The following is a 26,866-nucleotide window of genomic DNA, read 5'->3' as shown; positions in this document are numbered from 1 at the left end:
CTTAAAGGAAACTCTAATGCTGCTGTCCATCTTTCTGCTGTTATACTAGACACACACCCCAAGGAGGGAAAACCTGCCGTTTTACTGACTGGAATTGACTGGATTTCTGTGTTTTGACAATCTGCACCGCAGTAGCCCACACGCCACTCTTCCTGACAATTTCACTTTTGATAAAACATCAAGCCCACGTACACACTGAATTTTTCCAGAAAGGGATTTTTTATTGGTGAAACAGTAAAACCAAACAGTATAGGGTGTACTTCAATGTTCCTTTTTCCTGAAACATAAGAGAATTGCTATCTCTTACAAAAACTAGAACAACTCTAATAAGTATGGTAAACACTCGCTGACGAGGGAGACTACCCATTTTGTAAGCAACGTGAACAACAGCAATTTATCCTGGATTCCAGAGCAATGAGGCAACAAATTAAAACAGGCATTAGTGGTGAATTTGAGCTCTCTTACAGAGTAACAAGACACATGACTGACAGAAACGTTATGCAAACCCTCCCACAGTTGTCTCTTTCATTGGTCCCAGGATTCAGACTTGTTGCCTTCTGAAAGTGTGACTCAACTCAACGAGAGAGACGGGGAGATAAGACTAGGTAGGAGGGATTTGTTAAAGAAAAAATAAAACACAGAAACCAAATTTAACTGATCAAAAGAACTAAGATGCCACATTTGACAGAAAAACTGAGGTGTAGCTGAATAGCAGCGTCCAACCACCTCCACGTGTTTGCCTATTAGCATCCAGGAGTGTCATGTGTTTTCTCACTGCACTAAACAGAATCAGTGCAGCCTGATGCTCCTCGTTTGTTATGTGTTCGCAACTAGGCCTTCGTGACCACGAGCCTGAGCCAAAAATACAGTCGTGAGTCTCATCAGGCCGTAGCTCCATACATCTGTCAGCAGATTACCTGCTTACCTGCCATGGCATGCAAGGGCACAAAAGCTATTTCTTCAGAATGCTCCGATGAGGGGCAAAACAATAAAGCAGGTCACGGGGGGGCTGCTGGCTGGGTTCATAATGTATTCTGCACAGATGAGGGCCGCGGACTGTGTTGTTTGTGCAGTTAGTGTAGATGCAGATGGAGGAAGTGGAGAGGAAATGAGGTGCATCTCTCCACCTAGCCCCCATCACTCACCCCTAACCTTCCATTCCCCAACCCATTGAGCTGACACGTTTCACGGTTGCCATAAAGACGAGACACTGCCCCCGATTTCTAATGAAAGAGTCCCAATTAGAGAAAAGTCAACGCAAAATAATTTAGTTCATGTCACAAAAAATTGGAAAATTGGTATATAATTAAGGTTCAAGAGTAGTGCAGAGATTTATCATTGACATTTCACCCTGTTTTTATAGCATCAAATAACTAATTAAAACCAAACTTAGAGACATGAACACTTGGACACACATCAGTTTGATAACAGCCAACAATGGCATGAACCAGATTTGAGAAAAATGTATTTGACATGTACCTTTTTATGACTTCTTTACTTCCATTTGTGTAACCCATCTACTAACATGGAGGAGTCAGGCTATATGATCTATTGTGCGTCCAGCCACCAGATGGCTTCACTTTTAGGGGGTCAAGTGACATCACTTGAGGATATATATCAGATTTCACACAGCTTTGTAGTTACAAAAGGCTTTATACACCTTTCTTCTTAATATGTAATAGTATTACTCAAGTCCTGTAAACAGACTTCGATGACAACAACATGCAAGCTGTAGAGATCAAGCTAGCACTAGTATGAGGTTCTGCTGGTTGCATAACCTTGAGAGTGAAGCTTTAATTTATGAGGTGTCTGAAGAAAGATTAACAACCTTTTTTTCTTTTTATCCCTCTCTTTGTTTTGGCTGTGTTGTCCAATGTGAGTTGGGATGATGGATTTAGGGCGTGTGAACATTGTCAGGGATTTTGGCTCGACAAGCAAAGGAGTAAATAAATGTGCGGCACATTTGGATCAGTAGATCCAGTAATGCTGATACATGAAAGTTAGGTAGGTGGTTATTTGTCAATACTGCAGGCCTCGTCTTGCCCCTCCGCGCTCAGACAGTTACCCTGTATATCTCTCATCACATGACTGCACTGCTGGGAAAAGATTGGAGTGAGTCTTCGTGGGATCATTGTTGTGCTCCTCAAACGCTGTATTTGTCTTTCTGGAGGCACACAGTGGGGGTGGGGTAAAGGAGAGGCAGTGGCGGCGGGGGGGGGGGGGGGGGACTCTAAATTCTGACAAATTGCTGAAAATTGCCTTCACACAGTCATTCCTGTTTGGACACACTTGGCACATCTGGTTGTGATCTGGCAACAAAAGCGTCGTGGTGGAGGGCTCAGCTCTCAGAGCGGTGCCACATATTATTCTCCTCCTCCTCCTCTCTCTCTCTCTCTCTCTCTCTCCTGGTTTGGTCAGTAAACATGCTGATGTTCACCACCCCCCTCTCTCGGTTGGGCGCTAGGAGTTGATGGCGTTGTGTAGTGATGCTTGGCAGTTGTCCCATCAGAGCATTCCTGAGCTCCTCTTCAACTTTAAGGCTATCAGTGGGGATGTAATTTAGGCGTCTGCGAAAAATGAATGCGGCACTGTGGCACTGCGAGCGCCGCAAAGTTTCAAAGGGGAAAGCTGCTCACAATCTGGCAACTCTAAACACGGCCAATAAAAAAAAGTTTGCGGAGACAAATTCTCAGTGTTTGGCATGATGCAGCACACATGCCTCCTCCTCTCACACACGCGATTAGTAGTTCAAAAGTGGATCATCGCAATCCACAGAGATCTTTCTGTTGGTATGTGACTGATCACAGTGTGTGGTGCAGCAGCGTCATCCAACAGCGTCTTATAAATCTTCACCTCATTGTTTGACTGTAGGTTGCTAATCTCTGCGCTCTGGAGAACATATGTCGGGATGATTGCATGTTTTCCATGTTAATGCTGCTAATGTTATAATGTCGAAGGAAAAACACACGACATGAATAAAAAGTAAACCGCTCCACTGACTCAACCTCTGGAAAAAGGTGCCAGGTAAAACATATAAAAACGCTTTAGACAAGTTGTGACAAAGATGAGTCTCGGCTTAAAGGGATAGTTCACCCAAATATAAAAATTCTCTACTCACCACTATGCCAATGGAGGGGTGGGTGAAGTGTTTGCATTGCGTAGATTTTAATTTTCGAGTAACTACCCCTTTAAGAAAGTTTAGGGTTTTTTTCCTGCTTGCTGGTTGATTTGAAATTCTTATACAAGCACATATATGCTTTTGAAACATATGTGTCAAGTAAACTTGCAGTGGATTGTGAAGTAGAGGAGAGGTCATGGGTAAATACTTGCAGTATTGTCAGTTGTGCAGCTGTGTCGCTGGGAGAGAGAAACTATGAGTGCACAGCTGCAGACTGAGGCCTCAGCTTCTCAAATTGCTTCTGCCTCAGTTTCCTGCCCTCTTTACCGACCGGGCCAAACCAGGCCCTTATTAGACCCTCCCCCACCTTAATAATCCATGATGTCACCTCAACATCACTTTTTTTGTTGTTTTTCTTGATTTTTTTTCCATCCCTTCTGCTGCTGCCATCCCCGATTGTTTGCTAAATATTAACAGGTGTTGAGCGGAGGAAGAGGAGGACGAATCGCTGCGTTGGGCCCAGGTTCTCCTGTTCCCTGTCTGTCCGTCTATCTGTTCATCTACTGCTATCACCACATCTGCTTCAGTTTTGACTTCCCCTGGTTTGTTTGTCCATCTGTATTTGTGTTTCTTCCCCCTCCTTTTCCTCTGACCCCCCCACCTCCCTGCCTTCAGTGGAGGGAGGCTGAGGAATGATCAGTCAGGCTTTGATGCCGCTGGCCCCTGCCCTGGGTTTCCACAGCACATGAGCTCGGGCAATTACGAAAGCGCTCCTAGCTGACTGTTATTACTCCGTAATGCTCCTGTCTGGAGCGGGAGGAAGAGGAGAAGGTGGAGGATAAGAAGGATGAAGAGGAGGAGGTAGTGTAGAAACAGAACGAGGGGACCACGGAGGAAAAGACCAAAGTGCAGTGTTGCAAGTATAAAACTTTTTTGCAGTATATTCACAATAATGTCTGGAGAATCTTTCCTGGCCTCTGTGATTGACAGCTTTCCCTCTCTACCGCCACAGAGAAAAGAATAAAGCATACTAACATCTGGATGCTGCAGCGCACATGTGGCAGACAGGAAGTACTTGGGGGGGATGAAGATTTTGGGGGGAGGCAGGAAAGATGATGGCCCCTTTATCCCAGCAATCATTAGACAAGACTCCAGAGGAAGTCAGAAATCACCATCCCATATGATCCATACTTCCCGTCTTCCCAGAATATTGGACGGGTACTTAAAAAAATCTTTGTGTGTGTGTGTAAACCGTGAGTCTGCAGCTGGTTGTAGCCTGTCGTTCTACGTACATAATGGTCTGTCTGTGCACCATCCACTACAAATAAATCATGTGGATCATCTCTTGGGTTAGGGACAATTATGCAGTGCACTGACAAAGTGATGGCATCTGCAAAGAATAATGCACAGAGAGACAGTCAAAGCAGAGGAAAAATTAACAAGTGGAGCAAACCTTAAGTTGAAAATCAAGCTAACTATTTCATTTTGTGGGAGGTCAAGAGAAAATGAGGCATAGTGTTGTTTTAACTTGAATCTCCCACATACGCCTGTTTGAAATGGACTTTATGAGAACATCATTAGCTGAAGATATAAAAAGAGTAAAAGTTTTGGTTGTAGCAGCCAAACGTTTGATGGTCATCCTGCAAACTAAAATACACTTTGAACCATAAATGGATAATAATCTTGCCACATTTCTTTTTAAAAAATCTGTGAGGGAAAAAAATCTGATGTCATTCTGCCTCCAGAGCTGAGAATGAGCTGCAGCTTTATGAGTTGGCAGCAGCAGGAATGTTTACTCGTCTGGAGAGAAGGAAAATAATTGCTTGTTCAGCTTTTCACATTGCACAAAAATGCGGTGGTAGGTATCATCATCTTAAACAGAAAATGTTTTGTGTTATTTGGTTGGTTGGTTGGTTGATTGGTTGGTAGTTGGTTGGTTGGTTGGTTGGTAGTTGATGGTTGGTTGGTTTGTAGTTGGTTGGTTGGTTGGTTGGTTGGTTTGTAGTTGGTTGGTTGGTTGGTTGGTTTGTAGTTGGTTGGTTGGTTGGTTGGTTGGTTTGTAGTTGGTTGGTTGGTTGGTTGGTTTGTAGTTGGTTGGTTGGTTGGTTGGTAGTTGATGGTTGGTTGGTTTGTAGTTGGTTGGTTGGTTGGTAGTTGGTTGGTTGGTTGGTTTGTAGTTGGTTGGTTGGTTGGTTGGTAGGTAGTTGGTTGGTTGGTAGTTGGTTGGTTGGTTGGTTGGTAGGTAGATGCTTGGTTGGTTGGTTGGTAGTTGGTGGGTGGTTGGTTGGTGGGTAGGTGGGCGATTGTTTGGTTGGTGACTGGCTGGTTGATTGGTTGGTAGTTGGTTGGTTGGTTGGTGGTTGGTAGTTGGTTGGTTGGTTGGTTGCTTGTTTGGTCAATCTCCTTTTTGAAGAGCCAATCATTTTAGACAAGGCCTGATCACATACTCAAACCAGTTTGGCACCATGGCTGTATATGAGAATCTATGAATAGGGAGACTACTATGTTTACTAGTGAAAAGCTAAAGAAAGTAAGAAATGTAAAAGACACAACTATCAGATTGAACCTTTCACATATTCATACATGGTTAGTATACATTTGTAATGTGTTGGAAGCCAAACTGCATGGCCAATGGCTTAATCCCATTAAATCTTCCAAATCAATTCCAAAAGAGCACACACTATACGAAACAATAGAAAAGCTGTTCGTAAGACTGCAGATCATCCAGCAATACTGCCACCCAGCCCAGCTCTGTCACACCCCAGCTCACACCTGCTGTGTGCCGTGAGACGAGAGAACAACTGGACGCATGGTCGTGTGTGTGTGTCTGTGTGAGTGCTTGTGTATTAGAGAGAGAGACAGACGCACAACTGGGCATTCAGGCTCTTGTATGACTGTGTTTACGTTTGCATGGGCGCATGAGAATGCATCAGTGCTTGTGGCACAAGGCACGGCCTCAGCTCGATTTAACCCTCAGCTGAATGCCAGTGTGACGCCAGTCAGACTTTGTGTGGCCGCATACCTCCACTGAGGAAGATATGGAAAAAATCTGTGGACCAGTAAGTCTTGGAGATTATATGGCTCCTCTCAGCTCTGGCCTCAATAATGCCTCAAATCCAACGGTGCCATGTCACTGCAATTTGGGGCTTTTGTCTTTAGAAAAAAAGTGAATCTCCATACCATCTTGATGGGGCTGCTCATGAGCATGTGTGTGTATGAGCCTGAGAAAGAGCCAGTGTGTCCATGTGTGTACGTAAACGAGAGGGAAGGCATGAGAGAGGGGATTATATGTAGAAATAGCAATGGATCAACTGAAACACAACATTGGCTTGATTTTTTAATTGCCTCTCGCCTGCGATGAATGGACCGACGCAGCTGTCAGCGCGAACAGCTGCTCGCCTGAAAAGATTGGACAGAACAAACTCTGGGAGGGAGGAGAGAACAATGCAGAGTGAATCATGTGCAGCCTATGAGGTATTTTGCAATTTCACAACTTTGAAAAATGCATGCAGGATTAAGATTCACTTTTATTGGACACTCACATCTGTTCCATTTCCCAGGGAGCTTGCAAAGATGCATGTTCTATGCTGTCTGGGCAAAGGCAGAAACAGTACGCTGCATTGCTGCATAAAGTAAACTGAAGCAGACAATTTTTTCTCCTTTCAGCTTTGTTAATGTGGAATTTGTGAGTTTACAAGTTGCAATTTAAAGCTGGGAGAAGAACCAGGGGGTCTGAAAGATTTGATGGAGCAGTCTGTATGGATTTCCTGCAGAATATTTGTCAGACTTGAATCAAGCACTGTTGTTTTGCTCTCCCTCACTCTCCCTCAGCCTGAGGCCTTGTGGCTGACTACTCCACATCTATAAATCACCAAGAACGCATGCTTGTGTCCCGGAGCGAGCACACTGAGCCAGTCTGGGAAGCTTAATCACACTCACATCTCTACGGCCTGTTTGCAGCAGCCAAATGATAACCAAACACACATTATGGGGCATGATCCCTCTTGCTTGTGAATTCTGCTCATATCATGCTTTAACGGTGATGCCACATGAAAGAGTTGCACGGAGGTGAAGCTGGCTCCTTAGTGTGTGTGATTGTTACCAACCATAAACAGCTGTGCCTTGGGTGTTTGGGCAACAAAAACAAAGCCAAAGCACATAAAGAATAAGTGCAGAAGGAGAGATACTGTAGGGGTGGGGCTGGGTGGGTAGGGGGGTCGCACGGGGATGAAGATTGACCACAATAACAGAAAGACATCCCGTCCACTTTGCCCACTGGCCCTGGAGCCAGTGGAACGCACTCATGTCCTTCTGTCTGCGTGTTTGATGGACCTTTGCAGAAGATGGGAAGCTTTCCAAATGTGACACATGGTTTCAAGCCTATGAATATAAGTCTAGTATAAGTGTGGGTGTGCATGTTTCTGACAATGCACGCATGTCATTGTGCTTCGGACTTTTTTCCATTCGGTGCATTCACTATTTTTTTTCTCTCTCTCTCTTCTCAGAAGTGCCCTACCCAGATATGTAGGAATTAGGCCACATCGCTCACTACCATCCTGCTCTAATCAAAGTGCCGATTCTTGAAACAGACAGCTGTTGTCATGTGCCTTGATTCAAATGGCTATCTGTCCCTGTAGCTGCCCCGAAGTTCTTAGTTGGCCAGCTGAAGTGGAGGGTTAACTGCGTCTGCCAATTCAAACTCCTGTCAGAGCAGTGCAGTCCAGTTCACAAAACAGCATACACCACAAACACACTGATCCAAGGTAAGTTTCTCTTTTATTCTCCTCTCTGGCATGACTCACCACATCAACACATTCACAAATACCTGGAGATGCTAATTAAGATTTTGCACGGATAAAAATAATGTTGTAAACAAACTGTTTGCAGTGAAAATGTGATGTATGGAGCCCCATCACAGCTCTTGAATAATACCGAATGTACTAACACAGTGGTAAAACTAATATCCATTGGAGCAGAGTGTCAATAGCAACTCACAAGCTCAAACACTGAACTTTGTTTTTTTTTTTTTTAAACCTGTGTATCTTCTGTTTTGTGTGATATGCATGATCCCACATAACCATATAAGGACACACTTTTCTATATGTGAATGTGAGAAACATCTGCTGAAATCCAAGGGAGGGAGGAAAAAACAGCCGTATCAATTTCCCAGCACTTCATGCAGACGTTTCCCCACCTAAAAGATTGGTGCTCAGAGTCTATTTTATAATGACAAGTCAGTCAAGCTTGATGGTGGATGTGTTCACCCTCGCCATGTTCCTCCACGTCTCACTGCCTTGAACCAACTCGAGCAGGAGGGAACATTCTCCGAATGCCTCCTTGGCTAAAAATTTGTCGATCAGAATGGCTAAATTTACGCTCTTGTGAGTTATAGTCTATCCTGCTATTCCTGGTCCGTGGGCAGTTGTGTGGATGGGCCCAGGCAGAAACCAAACCAACTGTTGCAGACTAACCGAAGGACGCAGTTTATCACAAACACATCTGCAGGTTAGGCCTCAAAGCTCTCAGGTGTAAAGGGCAAGCAGTAAATGTGAAAAAAAAAAGAAGCTTAACCAGCTTTTAAAATATCTGGCATCAGGCTAAAGATTAAGGGGGTCATTATTTCTGTGACCTCTAACATGTGAGAGTTTAAAATAAAGATTTTTTCAAACAAATCTCAACCTACAAATGAAAAATAAGAGACAGCTATTACTGGAAATCTATTTATCTATAAAATGTTATAACACATAAATCAAAGACAGAGAACAAAATGTTAGAAAGCTGGTCTCTGTGAAAGCATGAGATAAATTGAGCATCCAAAAAACATTCAGTTTTAATTTAACTGTTCTTGTTTGCTGCATAAAATATTTCATAATACAGGATAACATTTTGAAATGAAAGAAAGTGCATTTTCTGCATTCCACAGTCTCAAGGTGAAAAATGTTGGGCATTAATTTCATATGCCTTTGCCACCAGTTTCTGGGGAGCAAAGAGAGTTGTCGTAGGTCATTACAGAGCAATTTGTTTCCTGTTTCCATAATGCATCGTGGCTGATGGTAAAAGCGAGGGAGTGCTGTCAGGTAGAGAGAAAGTAGAGGCATGTTCAAACAAAGTTATGCATTGGAATAAGCTTCACAGGCTGCTCACTGAAGCCATACAGTGAACTGTTTTTGCTACTTGATTTATTGGTTTGAAATAACTTGGCCAGCGACAGAGGAGGCAGAAGAAAAAATAAAAGAATAAAAAAAGAGTTCAAGACTGGGGGAGGTTTAACCTTCTAAACACACACTCACACACACACATAGCAGGGCATAAGTCAGAGGTCAAATGGCCCTGAACTCTCTCCCTTTAGGCCGAGGACATCAGAGGTCCCTGTGTGTGCTGCTCTCCATTTATTTTACCCATCATCCCTCGTCAGGCCGGGATGATCCTGTGACCCCGCGGCTAGGGTTACCTGTCAGTTGACTGTCTATTCATGAGCACAGGGCTTGACGCTGTGTCAACATTTGTTCTGTGAAAAAGGAGGGCGGTAAAGGACAGAAGAGTTTGGTTCAGTGTGACGACAAACAGAGAGTTAGACAGATAGATGTTAAAATAAGGGAATAAAAATCTGTCTTTGCTTTGTTTCTACACTTGTAAGTTCAGATTTCCGGTAGTGCAAGGCCCCGACTGGTGCACTCTCCACACAGCATGTGTGGTAATTTGTTTTTACTCGGAGACAAAGATCCAAAGGCGCACAGCAAACAGATGCCTTCATGGATACCTACTGAGGGGTACCTAGAAAAACACTCCCAAAGCCCCCGCTGTGTGTGCCGTCAGCTATCAGTCAGGCGCCGTAAGTGGGATCCTTGAGTCGCGATGCTATCAGCGCTGCCCCGTATACACTCACACCACAGTTTCCCTTATCTCCACTGAGATAAAAGATCCCCCCTCTAACAGCGTGAGGTCTGAACCAGGCACGCTCGCTTTCTGAACCTCTATCTCTCTCCCTCTCTCCTCTGTCTCAGCTGTGCTATAGGCCACTTCATTTCAGACAGGGGCCCTCAGAAGAAAAAAAACTGTCAATTTGCTCTGGTTCCTGTTTAAAATTCAATAAGTGTGTCTCTTATGTTGCAACCATGTGGTGCGAGCGGAGGCTACAGAGCGCCCGTGCTACTTCTGATTCCAATCTCTGATGTTATCAGCCGCTAGAAGAAACATGATACATGTCTCAGTTGACAAATCTAAATGGGCATGAAATTAAACAAAAATCAGAAGCATGAAATATCAACAGTTTCCTGAAGCTGCACTTTTTTATCACTTTGTAAACATTGCATTTTCGGAAAAGAAATTAAAAACAGTTGTTTGAAGTTTTTTGTCTCTGCTGTTTTCCAAAGAGAACATAGGGTTGAGGAATTAAGTGGATTTGTATTTACAGGTTAAAAAGGTGCCCTACATCTGCATCACTTCAGATGAGATTTGAATATGTATTTTCAGTGCAGCAGGTTTTTGAATACACAGGATTTGCAGCGTGTGGTGGTGTGGATATGTGAGGTCAGCGGAGTTGTTTTTGCTTCGGTTTGAGGAGAGCGAGCGCAGGAGATGGTCCTGAACTGGTCCTGTTTTTCGGGCTTCCACCAGACCACAGCAAGTTAGGCCTAATAACAAAAACAAGCATCCCGGTGTGGAGCTGGTCCCACAGTGTGAGGACCTTAATGAGAAACATGTGGAGCTGCCCAGACACACAGTCAGAGGAAACCCAATCCCTCAGCCCCTCTTTTTCTCCCCCGTCCTCCCTTCCCCCCTTTCTCCCATTCTTTCGTCTTCACTCTCTCTTGCTCACTCTCTAAATTTTTGTCGCCAAGTCTGAAGTTTTAACGATGAAGCTGCGCTTTTAGGGCCTCAGTTCTTCTCTGAGATATTTTATAATATTTGCAAGAAAAAGTCAAAAGTTATTTTCCTGGAGTTTAATAGAAGTCAGCTTTTCTCGCTGTATTTTTTCGACTGTACCAGAACAAGTGACCCACTGTCAGCGGGAGAAATATGCCGGCCTTGTTTTTTACCTGATATACACTCCTCTTGTCGTCCACCCACACCCTCACTCTCTGCTCGCAGTGTATACATATTTGCTGGGTCATGCAATGCAATACGCTCATGAGGAAAAATGGGAAGAAAGAGGTCTTTCTCCACCCATCAAGCCTGACGGGCCGTCTCAGAGTTTTCTTGCATGTGCTGAATTCATCCTCACGGTCCACCTGGATCAATTAACTGTTTGCTTCAGTGGTCATCTGTGCCACCATGTGGAACCACAGCTCATTTAGAGAGACAGCAGCTTATTGAGTGAAGCTATGCCTGTGGTTTTGTTGTCTTTTCTATGTAACCCACATTGGGGAAGCAAACATTTTATTTTATTACTTTAACCAAGAAGGTTACGTCGTACTCCATATGGACATGTTTGTTGGGTGGCTTGTTTATAAGCAAGATTGTGCAAAAGCTACAGGACGGATTACCACAAAATTTGTTGGAAGGGTGTGGTATGGGTCAGAGAAGAGGTCATTCCATTTTATTGCAAATCTAGGAATTTCTTTTTACTTTAATATCAACATCATCATTTATATTTTCACTGATTGCCTTGGGAATAGTCCATGGATCTTGATGGAATTTTACAAAAAATACACGTGGCAGAGATCTAGCAAAAAGAAGCAGACGGCCCACATACCACATTCTGAGTGGTATGTGGGCCAGATGACAGTGTTGCGATGTGGGCCAAACCTGGGCTGGATGTGGGGGACTGATATCTATGAGTCTGTGCAATTTGGTGCAGCTTGATTGAATTTAAAAGGACTGTTGGACCTTGGCGGTGGAATGTCCTTGACTATTTGTCATTCTAGTTTCTACTATGTTACTAAATATGAATGTTTTCTCATCTTCAGCTGTTACAAATTGAACTAAAGAATGTGTTTTTGTTCTTTTCTTTCTTTCAGGAAATGTCATCAGTTGGTGCTGAACACTGTAACAGGTGAGTCATGCATTCATTTGAATTTGCTGTTCAGTACATCCACATCATCGACAGATCTCGCTCCTACGCTGCGTCACTCGAACTGTCTCCAGGTTGTCACGGGAAATATGAAGTGTAACCCGTTTGAGGGGATTTAAATGTGACCATAAAGCACGGCCATAAAGCAGATCAACCAAGCAAGCCTCCAAAATTAGCTGGACAAACAGAGTAAGGTAGAGTCCTCTGGGGGGATAAACTTGGCACAGTGGATCCAGTGTGACAGAGGCCCTTCTGGCAGCTCAGAACAATCCAAACGTTCCACTTGGGTTGAGCTGTCTTCGTTTCCCCCGCCACTATATATATCAGCCCCACATCAACATGGGCCTGTGAAGACCTTTCACAAGACTGACAGGGCACCTGAATCACACAATTGTGCGGCCAGAGGAGCCAGCATGTGTATAGAAAAACCAGTGATCCAATAACTGCCTGGGTTCACTTCTCTCTCATAAAGTAAGGAGGAAGGCGGAGAGGGAGACCCACAGCTACAGTCCCAAATGTTCCAGCTCCATCTAAACAAAGCTTTAACTTTTAGTCAAATCCTCCAAACGATGCAAACTTAAACTGCTGATTTTATTAATATTCGGTTGGTGCATAAAAATTCTTCATTTTCATGGCATAAAAAGACTGCACAGAGTGTCTCAGGCAAAGGCTGAGAGTTGGTGAGTAGTCTGTGTGCCTTGCAGATGGTCTGGCCTAGCAGCAGCTGTGCAAATGAAAGACAGAGTGTCGCTGAAGGAGTGAGAGAGATGGAAAGTTGGCCACAAAAGGAAAAGAGTAACACACAAGTTGCTAACTGAAAATGTAATGGAAAAATCAATGGCGCACCGAGACCTGCCGAGAGAAAATAATGGAGTCGGAGTATTTTCTCTGAATTTTAAGTGACAAAAACAGACAACGGCCATGTTTTTTTTCTTGGCAGGTAAAAACATCACTTAGGAAAAAAACACGCACACGAGGAATTTACTGACTCTAACACAGTGCGAATCCCACATAAACTCTCAGTCATAACTCTCAGTCATTAGGATGATCCCATTTCTTACTTCAAAACAGGACTTTTCTATATTTAACACATTCATTAGATAAACTAAATCTGTTAGTTTGCACTCACAACTGTCAATCACACCCCATTATTTCAGCACTAAGGCCGGGGTGAGAAAACAACAGGTGAGAAAATCCTGCTTAATGCTGAAAATACACAAACATTTGTCCCCAGGAGGAGGGGGAGGGGGAGTTAAACAGGACATATGCTCCCTCTGTGCTTTGTAGTGCAATTTCTACTGTTTTAAGTTCTGCATAAGAAATAAAGACACACTTACACTTTTTAACATGGTCATTTTAACCACAGTTATAAACAGGTTGTACATTGTATATAATAAGTCGTTCAATAACCACAAAAAAACAATTCCTCATTTTCTTATGCAATTTCTACTCTTTCAATTCGCAATTAAGAAAAAAGTTTGGTTTCCTGACACTTATAGCTAGTTTTACCTGTAGCTATATACAGGCTATATAATGTATATGTGCATATAATAAACAGTTATCACAAAAACCTGCGATTCCTCATTTTCTAATCGGAGCACTTGTAATAATAATTTCTCACCAAACTCACTGTTTCTTTCCCCAACACTTGAATAATCCTACATTTCAACCACAGCTAACAGGCTGTCTATTGCAGTGCAATGAAATACAGAACCAGACCAGTCATATATTGTGTCAGTGTGTTACTTAGGGATGAAATTATAGTGAAAATAAACAATTACCCTTTTTGCCCCCTGTAACTCCTCAAGGACCCTGGGGATCCCTGGACTCCATCTTGAAAACCCAGGCTGTATGTGTACTAATAATTAGCAGTTATCACAAATCCTGGGATTCCTCATTTTCTAAGGGAATTTCTACTCTTTCAGTTCTGTATTTGAGAAAAAGGTTTTTCATACCTGGCACTTGAATAGCCTTTAGTTTTAACCACAGCTATAAACAGGTTGTGTAATATGTATATATGTGTTTGAATTTGAAGTACTTCTGATTCTGATTCTGGTATATGCACTTGCAATGAGCTGTTATCACAACAACCTATGAATGCAATTTCAATTCTGAATGCAAGAGAAAAGGTTTTCTTACTTTGTAAAATGGTGAATGGACTTTCGTTTCAACCACAGGGTTGCATACTATACATGTACTTGTAAAAAGCTGTAATCACAACAACCTGTGATTCCTCATTTTCCTGGTAATAACAACTATAACAATAAGAATTTCTCAGCCCCCTCCTCTCCTCTGTAACTGCAGCTACATGTGCATATCAAGTGGTTGGGGGATAACCAGACTTTCATTGGGCAGCAGTCACCTCTGGGCCCCTGTCTGCACGTTTAGACCCCTCCCTCGGTGCGTCCCTGGCAGAGTCAGGGGCCCCTTGTTGGATGACAGCGCCGAGCAGAGCCCAACTTGTGTGTGATTTCCCGCAGCAGCAGCACAGGCAGCAGCAGCAGCGTCGATGAGAAGCAGTGGAGCGGCTCCATTCTAACTGAATGGATTGGTATGGGGAGAAGCGGACCTCACATCACGGCTAAGCGGCAGTTTTGGGACTGTGTAACGTTGACGATGGTTTTACTCTCGCTGCTGTTTCGAGCAGGTAAGCGGCCGCTTTCCTCTCCCTCCAATCCGTGCTCCCCCACTCCTCTCCTGCATGCGAACCGCCGCGCTGCCCCCGGAATGGAGCTGGAGTTGGGGAAACAACGGGAAAGTTTAGTTTGCTGAAAGTTCGAGCAGCCTGAGGGGGGGGGTTATCAAACGTTGCGAATGTCGGGTTTTGCGTTGAAAGTGTAAAAAACGTCGCCGTAAGTATCGCATCCACAGCGGGGACAAAGTCATGTAGCAGCGGAGCGTCCCAGCATCCAGCACCGCAGCGCCCGTACCGCCGCTAGCACGAGTTCACCCACTCCACCGTCTTCTTTGGGGCCGATTCACCGCTTTAACAAACGCAAACAACCCCACTACTCATTTCTACTTCAGCCGCCGAACCACTAACAAGTTTCAACCGCACACGCGTGTATTTCACGCCCAGTTTGAGTGAAGTTAGGGGTTAGCTCTCCGTTAGCATAGCCAGCTAGCAACAGGCGTTCAGCAGCGCCCGCAGTCACCGCAGCAGAAAAACACGGAGCTTGTTTTTTCTTTTTTCTTTTTTAAAAAAACCCGAAAAGACCACAAACAAAACAGCGATCGGTCACTTTTACTGTTCATGCCTCGACTGGGGCGTGCAACACGCTGTTTTTGTGAGGTTTGAGCGGCGGTGGAAAGTAGAGAGCTCGGTATTTCCCCCACTTCATGCTTCATTTATTAACTTTGTTAGCCACCATGCATGGGGGTCCTACTTTTTGGCCTCTGAACGTGTTGGTCTGCAGCCTGGGATCAGAAACCAGGCTAACTCACCACACTGCGGATCAGGAGGTTGATTTAATTCACGACATGAGCTCACCTACAAACATGTTTCTCGGTTTTGTAACGGAGACACAGTTAAGGAGTTTAATTTTCAGCTGTTTAACTTGTGTGAACTCTGTTGGGGAACAAGTACAATAACTACTACTCAACTTTATTTTTTCCTCCATACGTTTTGACCTTGTTATGCAATTATTACCTAATATCACTGATGCTTGTTGGAGCACATGTTTAAAATGTGATCAGGAGTCAAATAACAGAATCATAATAGTTTAACTTAAATGTTTATAAGACATAAACAGTGTTAAATGGCAAATCATGCTATAGTATAAGGTATTTATAACCTAATAGTTAATGATTGATACTGACTACATATATGTAAAGATGATGAACAGCACTATTGGGGCTACTTAATGTCTTGCAGCTCTTCTAAAGACCCCTGGGGGCCCCAGGTTCCTCCTTACTGTTGTAGTACTGCTGTACTTACTTGTTGCAGCCCAAGTTTCCTCTCAAACTTTATTTTTTAAGTAGTCAATGGTTGAAACATGCTAAAATAGTTCCTGAAAAGCATTTATAGGTTGAGTTTGTGAAAACTATATTGTGGATACTTTTAAATACATTTAAGTAGAAATTTGTCCCAAAGCATCAGGGAACTTTGTTAATCTCCTTATTTTATCTCTAATCTGATATAACAATTTACTAATACTGGTGCTGTTTGTGTGGTCAGTTTATGTTTTCCCTTCTCTGCTCTCATGTTTCCTGCATGGTCCTCACATTGTTGGTTGGAGCAAAAACACTCTTTATGTAGATACATGGGTGTAGATGTCTGTACAGTCAGTGATTGCTACAAAGTTTCAATCACAGCGGACGCAGGTGACCTCAGTGAGGCAGGGAGCCCTTGTTAGAATTTGGAGGAGGGATGCAAAATGCCCCCAACTTGACCTCTCAAACTCCATCTTAGTTTTTATCAGGAGTGGTGTCAAAGTGCTGCAACTGTGAGATGCATTAATCATCCACCATGTGCCCTCAGTGCATCAGATGTAGGTGAAGGGGAAGAGGGGGTTCAAAAATATTCATGTGCACTTAGTGTGCACTTGGTTTTATTTTGGTGTCTGGTGGGAGATTCTGATGGAGCTGTGGAGTAAACAGAATAATCCCCTGTTGCAATAGAGGAGCTGACTGTAGCAAGTGATCCAGTAGAGGTGATGTACAGTAGGTGTTGTGGATGCTGGCTGCTGTTGATCTGCTGTCTGGTGAAAATGGAAAATGAAATCCATCCCACTCAGCATGTGAGACATCCCACCCCAAAGTAACACACAGCTGAAATGGACTTGTTGAATATCCTCACTCTTATTTCACATAGAAGTAGTTTTGTTGTTTTTTACTAAATATCCCACTTGTGAGTCATAACTTGGCGAAAGCCGTGGATTTAGGTGAAACCACCCAAATATTGCACGCTGCGTTTGTAGCCCCCACCCTTGTCCAGCTTCCAGGTTGGACCCCGAGTTGCTGAAGAAGCGTGACTCTTTGTGATAGTCCTCTTGTGATCCTCTTGAAGTTAGCTGCCTCCTCACACTGAGCCCCGCTGTGCCATGTAGTGTAACTTAATGGACTTCAATTACCTCAGCAACAGCCAAACCACATTCAACACCCTCAGGCAAACTAACACAGGTTAGTTTCCTCCTACAGCGAGGAAACGTGCTATTTCTGTGAGGACTAGTTGGGGGAAATACATTTTGACTGTCTCTGGAGCACAGTGTGGAATCACGGCCTCATGAGCTCACACATTTTGGTTTTAATGGCTCTCCAGATTGAGCTTAACTTGATAGTGGAAAAGTTTTGACTCTGCTGCCTCGTGTACTGAGCTGAAGTAATATATCCATAGATGTCAGATGGATTTTTAGATTCTTATTTGGACTAAACTATGTTTTCTTTCCAACTGGTAGATTTGGTCAGCATCGTGATAGCAGATGGGGGTGGGGGTTTACTGGGGAGAACCACTAGAATCCTCTAAAAACATTGAAACAGCATTGCAGTACAAAATGTTGATTTAAATTTTTTTGGTTTTCAGCTCACTGCCAGCAGTGTCGGATCCAACGCTGCAATACGGAGTACGTGGCTTCTACCTCACCCTCTAGTGGTCTGCAGGAGGACACGGCTCTGGACGTGGACTACTGCATCGCCTTGCGGGCCTATGCCCTTTGCACTAGACGACAGGCACGCAGCTGTAGGGGAGACTTAGTTTACCACTCGGCTGTCTTCCGCATCAAGGAGCTATTCTCTCAGCACAATTGCTCCAGTGACGGGCCCACGTCCTCCGCCAAGGTCCCGAGCACGTCCCGGCCGGCCGTGTCGGAGCTGTGCGACTATGAGAACCGGGTCCTTGTGTCGGGCTCTGCTGGTCAGCAGAAGAAATACGCCCACTGTGGATTATTTGGAGACCCGCACCTACGGACTTTCCGAGACGAGTTTCAGACCTGCAAGGTAGAAGGGGCGTGGCCTCTGATCGATAACCGCTTCCTGTCGGTGCAGGTGACCAATGTGCCAGTCGTCCTAGGCTCGAGTGCCACCGCAACCAGCAAGGTAAGGATTAGAATCTTCTTGCAACCTCTGTCACAGTTTCTGTTTATGAACTGATTTTCTTTCCTTTTATTGTTTCATGAGAGAATAATTTGGAGGCATGAAGAGGTATCTATTCAGAATTCCACAATAAAAAAGCAAAGAATTAAGAAATGCTCTCAAACATCACATAGGAAACTTATAATTAAAAAGGTGCAGTGATATAAGCACCCCTTCTTACTAGGTTTCTGTTGTTAATGTATGATTTAATGCATAATAAGTAGTAATCTACTACTTTTTTCCCAACAACTGCCAAATCCACATCAGAAATGAATGCTAGCACCGCACCAAGTTTGATTCTAATGGCCTTTTCATATGAGCACGCTGTTTTTTGAGTGCTAGCTCGCGAGCTCAAGCGTTGCCATAAAGTATCAAACATGTGAAGTTAATTGTCATTCCACGGTGCCTCTCGAGCCTCCAGCATTCCTCTTGTCTTGGAGCTCCTTCAGATCTGTGAGGGGAAAAGAGAGGAGGGGAGTCCTTCAGTGGTGTTGAATCACAGACATGCTTGAGCGCTTTACCTTTAACACATGGGTGGTCATATGGTAGTGATTAACGCTCACTCAAACATTTTCCTTCACCGCCATGATCTGGAATGTTTTTTTCACCCCTCTGGTCAAATAATTAACAGGGGCTCTTTTTGTGTAAATATGGAATAATGTGGAAAATTAAAAGAATAATTAGGACAGCGGCAAGGTTCTTTTTTTAATACTGTTTATTAAAACTGCAAAACGTTCCCTTTCAAAAGTCATTGTTGAAACCTTAATATATTTATTTTGTTATGAAAGTCTCAGCTGTAGATTATGTTCACCGTGCACAGTCTTTCCATTAAAAATGGTTAAAACAAGATGCTATTATATTAATTTAATTCCTGAATCCTGAATAATTATCAGGTAATGTCATTTACTTTACAAAACAAAAATATAATAAACTGAGTAATATTTAAAAACTTTTTTCAGAGGTGTTTGCAGCCTAATCTGTAGAGTGTGTATAGAACGTCTGTGCCAGCAGCCGCTTGGACCCATCATGCTTTTGCAGTTGTTTTTAACAGCCAGTCTTAAGACAGGAAATCATCCATCACCTACAGTATCCCCGTAAGTGTAAACGTACCCACAGTCACCGCTTTGTCAAGATGTTTGGAAGAAACAGAGGTTAGGCCCCAATTTTTCAAAGCACAGCTGGAATACAAATCACAGTTTGTCACTGAGTTAAACTAAAAGAAAACGAGCACTGCCAGTGTTGGAGAAGTGATGGAAGATGCTTGGAGAATTGATGTGGTTATGAAACAGTTTGGTTAAATCCAGTATTCAAGGACAACCAGTGGAGTCATCGCTGTTGTTTTAAGTGTTAGTCATTTTTAGTGTGTGTCAGAAAAACTGGGTGATAATAGAGACCATGCAGTGGTTTTATTGTAGTTTATGTGAGGACTTCTCTTCTGTTGGTTGCTAACCAGAGAAACTCACTTCTATACTTTGCTGTGATTATGAATTAATTGGATTTAATTACATCAGAGGAAATAACAGGCAGTGTAGGAAAAAACTCTGAAGTCCATGAACACACTCCTCAAGCTTTTTATATGAGTGGGTTCCTGCTGCCACCATGTGGTTGGAATTGTTACTGCCCTTGCTCAGGGTTTTTTTAGGCATCTTCTCAAAGTTTATCATAACAGTAAATCAAGGAGGATATTTAACTCGTATATAGAAAAATATTAGACAATAATAATACCTAATTTTGTGATTCTCTCCTTGTTTCAGATCACAGTTATCTTCAAGTCCTATCACGGCTGTACAGATCAGAAGGTGTACCAGGCCACGACTGAGGACCTGCCTCTGGCTTTTCAGGACGGTACTCGCAGCGGTGGCGAGAGCGGCAGCCTCACCATCGTAGAGCGAGGTGGCTCCGGGGTGGGCCGGCAGGTTAAGATTCAGGCCCGCTACATTGGCACTTCTATAATCATCCGGCGTGTAGGCAGCTACCTGACCTTCGCCATCCGAATGCCAGAGGACAACCTGGACTATTCAGAGGACAATGGCGGCCTGCAACTCTGCCTTCACGGCTGTCCACGCAACGAGCTCATCAAAGAGCACAGGCTGGGCCGCCAGAGCCAGCAGCCCCGCCTGCAGGGCACCAACACAGAGCTGGGCCCTCTGCGGCCTCCACACCAGGTCTACACGGTGGAGCGGGCCACGGCCAAGTGTAGAGAGACTCTGCAGGTGGAGGACGTGTACTTTCAGTCCTGCGTGTTTGACTTGCTGACCACTGGAGACCCTGAGTTCTCAATGGCAGCCTACGGTGCTCTGGAGGATTTAAAGGCACTGCCGCCCAGTAAACTGAGGCAGAACTCCCCAAGGACTATTCGTCCTTACAATGGAGGGGTGTCACAGACGCCGGCCGACGCCCCCCTGCTCTCACTCCTCCTCCTCATTCTGCTGCTTTTGTAAAAAAGAAATAAATATAAATGATTATTAAAAAGAAGAACGTGGAAGCATTACCAGCTTGAGGAAAGAGTGATCAGTCCTCAGACATAATTTTTTTTTTGAATTTTTGAATGTTTTCTGTTTTTGTCATTTGAAGGATTTCACATGCAAAAAAAAAAGAGTAATGTTCACCATGTTCACATTCTCACTATTCATTGGTTTCCATTGGTAAAACCATGTGTACTGACCTTAAGGCAGATTAACAGAATGGATTTTTTTTTGTAAATATTTCATTTTTATTGAGAAAATGTACAACCTCCAAACTCTCCACTATGTGTGGCTGCATATAACTCCATGAAATATAAGCTGTTTTTTAATGCAGAGCAAATGTGGCTTCTAGATCCTGTATAATCCAGTAATATCAATAGCACTTACAGGTTTTAACAGCAAGTTTTGTGTATTTAAATGTTTCTTTGTGTATTTCAAGAGTTGTCTCAGAAACCAGCATGCTAAATACACAGGATCCAACAACTGTTTGTAAAAACTACCTATACATAACATGTGTCCATGTGATATTCTCAGCCGTTCCCATTTCCCTCCTGTGAAACACTCCTCTTCAAGCTGTTTGGCTTCCAGTTTTTAAGGTTATAAAAACCCACAAATCTTTATATAATAATATATTAAAAGAGTGTATATATGTGTTTTATATTGTGTACATTTGCCTGTGTATAGATGTTTTAACTGTAATATGTTTTACATTTGTTTTGTTTAGCAGGTTATTTTGAGACATTGTAAGAAAAGTAAACTAATATGTGTTGTTGTGTTGTATCTATAATTTTCTGTATTAAAGTGTTGGACACTCTGGACCATGGACCTTTTTTTCTCCTTTTTTGTTATTCTTTTGTCAATTTGAAAGTCATTGTAGCATTAATATGAAAATGTCTTCACTGTTTCTGGGTTAAAACCTTAAACAATCATAAGTCAGACATGAACTACAGAGAATGTCCAGTAATTGGGGTCCGGAGTTTGCCTCTCAGAAATTCTCCGCTCAGACCCGTTTACAACAGCACAGAGATCTGAGCATTCAGGTGAGAGGTGGTGCAGCAGGCAGAGGCAGGATCCAATTTATGAATTTCATTGCAGAGATCATGTGTTTTTGTTTACAGCAGATAGACACCACTGTCAGCCCTCTTCGCAAAAAAAGAAGTCTTGACATCTTGGTTTGATGTCTACTATACATGTGTGCCTCTGATTTTGTTTTTTTTTGTTTTTCATCCGTCAAATGTCGCTGGCTGTGAATCCCGCAGATGATCTGCTGTGTTCTCCCATGGACTCACAGAGACATTCGTTTTTACTACGGGGGCTGGCAAGAGAAACTCTTGAGTCTGCAGGCTCTCACTGGGACATTTGCATTCTCAGTACGTAAGGAGATTACCTGGAGCTCCACACATGTCTGAAAGCAGCAATGAGGTGACACAAAATGTTAAAACATATCTCAAAAACCTCATACGTCTCACAGTTTGTGGCATTTCCTAACTCTGAGTCTGTAACACCACTCGTGTCCTGGTGGGGTCCTCAGTCTACAGAGTGTGACAGCTCGTGGTATAAAGACAAGCTGGCTGCGAGCTTTAGGGATCCACAGTATGTTCTCAGTCCCCTGTGGAAATGTTACCTCTGAGTGCTGAGCTGGCTGCTGCCTTTGCTTTTGTCTGCCAGAGCTCTGCACGGCTCCAAATAGGATTTAGTCTGTGGTTAACACCAGGTTAGAGTCGACAACAACACCCGGTGCTGATCTGCACTGTGCACTGAACAATGAGTGCAGTGATTGGAGAGAAGGATGTGATCAGCTGTTACTGCCGTCAGAAATGCAACTGAGAAAGCCCCTCGTGAACACATTAAGATTTAATGCTCTATAAGTAGAAGTATTAACAGATTGATAATAGACTCATTTTTAGCTCGAACTGAGTTTAAAGTAAAGGTGCGTGGTTTAGACTGATGAACCCAAATGATTCAGATGAGTTCATCACCTCCTCTCTAACTTTAGGAGGAAGGTAGAGAAGGATAGACAAGATGACAGAGATGCAGGAAGGTAGAGAAGGATGTAGAGAGGTAATAAGAGATGGATGAAGAAAGAGAAGGATCTAGAGAGGTAATAAGAGATGGATGAAGGTAGAGAAGGATGGAGAGAGGTGACAAGAGAATGATGGACAGGCTGAAAGATATGGAGGAAGGTAGAGAGAGATGGACAGAAGTGAAAAGATCAATGTGATTGTGGACTGGTGGTAAAAGATACTGAAGTACTGAGTTTATGTGCAGTTTTAAGGTTCTTGTACTTTATTTGAGTCTTTTCATTTTGTGTGACTATACTTTTTACTAGGACACATTTATCTCTAAGACATGGTTGCTGGTCAGATTATGATTTGACATAAAACAAACTTATGACAAGACTTAAAAAAATATATATATATATTCAATGATTAAACCAGTTGTTCTCAGTATTTTGGACATGTGACTCCTGTCATGTTAAAAATGATAAAAAGGTATAAAGGCAAAAGTCAGATTCTGCTCTGATTCTCTCCACTGCTATTTTTATCATTTACATTTTTGATGAATCTGCTCATTATGTTCTTTGATGGATCATTTAATCAATTTAATGTCAGAATATAGTCAAAATGCCTTTCACTATTTTCCAAATCTGATGTAAACTCAAAAAGTTTGCATAAGAACAGTACCTAATTGTCATAATTCAGTGGCTAGAATGAGGAAAAGTTTGGCAATTTAAAGTAAAAGCTTTAATTATTGATTGGTTATCAAAATAATTGTAGTTAATTATCTGTCGATCAGCTCATCGATTGATCTACTGATCATTTCAGCTCTAATAATCTCACAACCCCTCAGCTTGTGACACTTTGGTGGTTCCTATAAAATAATGCAACATTATCTGTGAAGGTTTTCAGTCATCTTTTTTTGTTGTTACTTACCAGATGTAGTTCTTGCTTACTCCAAAATATTTGCATTTTGTATTTTATACTAATATTCATTGATGTGCTCTGTCCCCATCAAATAAACACATACATAAAATGAATAATGACTTGTACTTTAGATTCCGGAGGTACATTTTTTACTATATAGGGTATTGGTTGTGTTGGTACTTGTACGGAATCAATGACATGAAGAATTCTTCCAACTCTGGGATAAACTCAATACATGTCATTAGCTCCTACATGTGCTTTATGGTCTTAAACAAAGCTAAAACACAATCTTCTGGCCACATCTGACAGCACCAGCATTATATTATAATTCTGTTAGAGAGCTCTATCGCCATCTGTTGAAAAGTGAAGAGTTTCTTGATAACTTCGCAACATTTAAAAACTCACAATTTGAAAAAAAAGCTTCTATTGTTTGAGATGTTGTAAATGAGGAATATATAAAATCTTCACAGATGGTGGAGGAGTTGTGTCAGGTTTGTACAGATCGCTCGTCCAGCCTCTCTGAGCCGTCCTGCCTTGACTTTCCCCTGTAAACAAGGACAATTACCGAGCTAATGAGTTGAGAGGGAAAAAAAATGTGTGAGTGATTGATACTCTCTACGGGGAAATTAATTTGATATTAATAGAGCACTTGGCAAGATAAATAGATAGTGGTGTGTGAGTCCTCTCCTTGATTGATAATGGATAGATTGATGGCTGTCTTAATGCAAGATGTTCCTGAGACTTAAATGAGGTGGCCTTGATGAGCAGAGACTTGATGATCAAGTTTTGGGAGCATTATGAGGCTGAAATTCTCGACGAGTCAGATGCAAATTACATGATAACATCAATAAAAGTGAATATAGGGAATTTATAGTGATTTTAGCATATTTAAAAAACATCTAAATTAGTTGTATTTCAGATTTGTACTCGCTGCTAAATGATGCATGAGATTGAAACTCATTCTGGTCACACTGCTGGTCTGAGATGGTGTTAGAGAGCACAAGTGGCTCTTTAAATAATCAGCTCGTATCATTCCTGCATGGTCTCCATGATGCAGGAGACCAAGCTTTGATTGAAAAATTACATTAATGATTGAAGGATAATCAAAATTGAAATTGATTATTTTCTGTCGATAAGCTTATCGATTAACCTGCTGATTATTTCAGTTCTAATCCTCTCACATACCCCTCAGGTTTATCTTGTGACCCTTTGATTAGCCTCAACCACGAGGTTGGGAACCACTGAATTAAAAAAGTAATGTGACGTACATGTTATCTGTGTAGATTGTCAGTCAACCAGGCTCTGGTATCTGGTATCAGGAGGTGAACATGGAAAGAGAACAACTCCAGCTGCCTTTGAGCACGTGTGCGACTGAAAACATACACATGGCCGTAATGCAACATGTTTCTGAGACTTAAATGAGTTGGCCTTGATGAGCAGAGACTTGGTGACCAAGTGTTGGGAGCATTATGAGGCTGAAATTCACTTTGGAGTTGATATTTAATGTGTCACACCTGAAGTTGGAGAGACGACTGGAGGCCTCAGATTCAATTTACATAATAACATTCATATTCAAGTGAATACAGGGGATTAATAGTGATTTTTTTACATATTTAGAAAACATCTTAAATGCATTTTAGCCATTTAGACTCTTACTTAATGCTAAATGATGCATGAGATGGAAACTCATTCAGCTGCTCTTCTGAGATTGTGTTTGCCTATAGTTTCACAAGTGGCTCTTTAAATGATCACCTGGCATCATTCCTGCAAGTTCTCCACGATGCACGAGACCCTGTAAGCCCCCCTCCCCCACTCTCCTGCTGCTTAATGATGCACTCAGAGTCTGATTGTAGCAGTGAGCAGAAGACGTCCAGCATATACATACATTACACCCTGTTACATGGGTCACTGCTGGAGAACAAAGAGCGAGAAGTTACTCCTTTCTCACTGTGTGTGTGTGTGTGTGTGTGTGTGTGTGTGTGGTTGTTGGATGGCTCTATAGTGACAGCGATTACACAGCTATCTCATCCCGCAGGCTCTCTCATACCTGACCAACTCAATCTCTCTGTCTCCTCAATAATCGGAGTGACAGCGAGCAACTCCACACATCTCACCCACTGCCTCACTGCAGAATGGGTATTGACCTACATATCAAATCATACGCTGCTGGATTCTGTGATAGAGGTTTGGTTGTGTGAGGAGGGTAAGGCTGTATGATAAGCAAGCCTATGATAGTAAACACATCGCATCCCCTGGGTTCCTGCCTCCTCATATATATATTTATTCTCTGTTAAAATACCACGTCTATGGACAGAGTCTACAAGCTCGGAGGTTCCTGCCTCTTCAGCAGTGTTTCATGTGCTACTGTAACAGTAGAGAACAGCTGAGAACACCTGGTTGTCTGAGTGTGTATTTTTATTAACGAGCCCGTGTCACCAAACTTTTAACAAATGGCCCCCCGGCACCCCGACGCCCCGAAAAACCCAGCTCGGAAATTAAGCATCTGCATCATAAATCTTGGAAAGTTACAATAATTTGCAATTCACTCCCTCATCAAAGGCAATATTACCCTAATTTATTATCTCCCTGCACGAGGGGCGCGCAAAGGCCGTGGAGATAAGAGTTTATCAGGAGGGGGATTGATTTTCATTAACTGATTGTAATAAAGATGAACTGCCTGCCGTGCACACTGACCAAGAGCCACACTTTATTGTAATTGGGACGATTTATTTCATGAGCCAGTGGCTCTACCTTTTTGTGCCCCCTCCCCATTTCTTCTTTTTTTTTTCTCCTTTCATATCTGTCCCTGCTGCTCAAAACGTGGAGTCACAGCTGTATTCACTTCTGCTGCTACACCGACTGCACGAAGGTGATAATTATAATATAATAAAGGTGTGCAGAGGCAAGTCAACACATCAGATTTAGCTTCCGGTACCAAATTAATTCAACAGTTAAATAAAGTTGACTTATTATTATGAAAATGAGTTCCTTACAGCCTCTGACACCTGAACACTCAGAACGTCTGAGGTTCATGTGCAGCAGTTTGGTTTTTATGTTCTGTTCTCATCTTTTAAAAAAAGGTCCTGACACACACTACCAGTCAAAACTTTTACTATACTGAGTCTGAAAGTTAAGTCCAGTGAAATAACCTTAAATGATACGAAGGTGAACTCGGATTATTATGTAGGTTGACTTTCCTACCCCTGAAGAATGCTTGATGATTACTTACTGTCAGGGCAGGGCTGGAAGAACACGTCACTATATACTCTGGTGTATT

At 42.7% G+C, this 26,866-nt stretch overlaps 1 protein-coding gene across 1 annotated transcript; it reads left to right on the top strand.

The window, feature by feature from the left end:
- Window positions 1–7,478: 7,478 nt before the first annotated feature.
- On the top strand, window positions 7,479–21,483 carry rgmd (RGM domain family, member D). Its single transcript, XM_020081439.2, has 5 exons — window positions 7,479–7,881; window positions 12,079–12,113; window positions 14,612–14,778; window positions 17,653–18,164; window positions 19,955–21,483. Exons 2-5 carry the CDS (start codon window positions 12,082–12,084, stop codon window positions 20,639–20,641), a joined length of 1,398 nt encoding a protein of 465 aa, XP_019936998.2. The 5' UTR covers window positions 7,479–7,881; window positions 12,079–12,081; the 3' UTR covers window positions 20,642–21,483.
- The last annotated feature ends 5,383 nt before the right edge of the window (window positions 21,484–26,866 follow it).

The sequence above is a fragment of the Paralichthys olivaceus genome, chromosome 3 (genome assembly GCF_024713975.1).
Source record: "Paralichthys olivaceus isolate ysfri-2021 chromosome 3, ASM2471397v2, whole genome shotgun sequence".
In the NCBI taxonomy this organism is placed as follows: domain Eukaryota; kingdom Metazoa; phylum Chordata; class Actinopteri; order Pleuronectiformes; family Paralichthyidae; genus Paralichthys; species Paralichthys olivaceus.
Note: the sequence above shows the minus strand (reverse complement) of the source record. Positions and strands in the feature narration are given on the sequence as shown.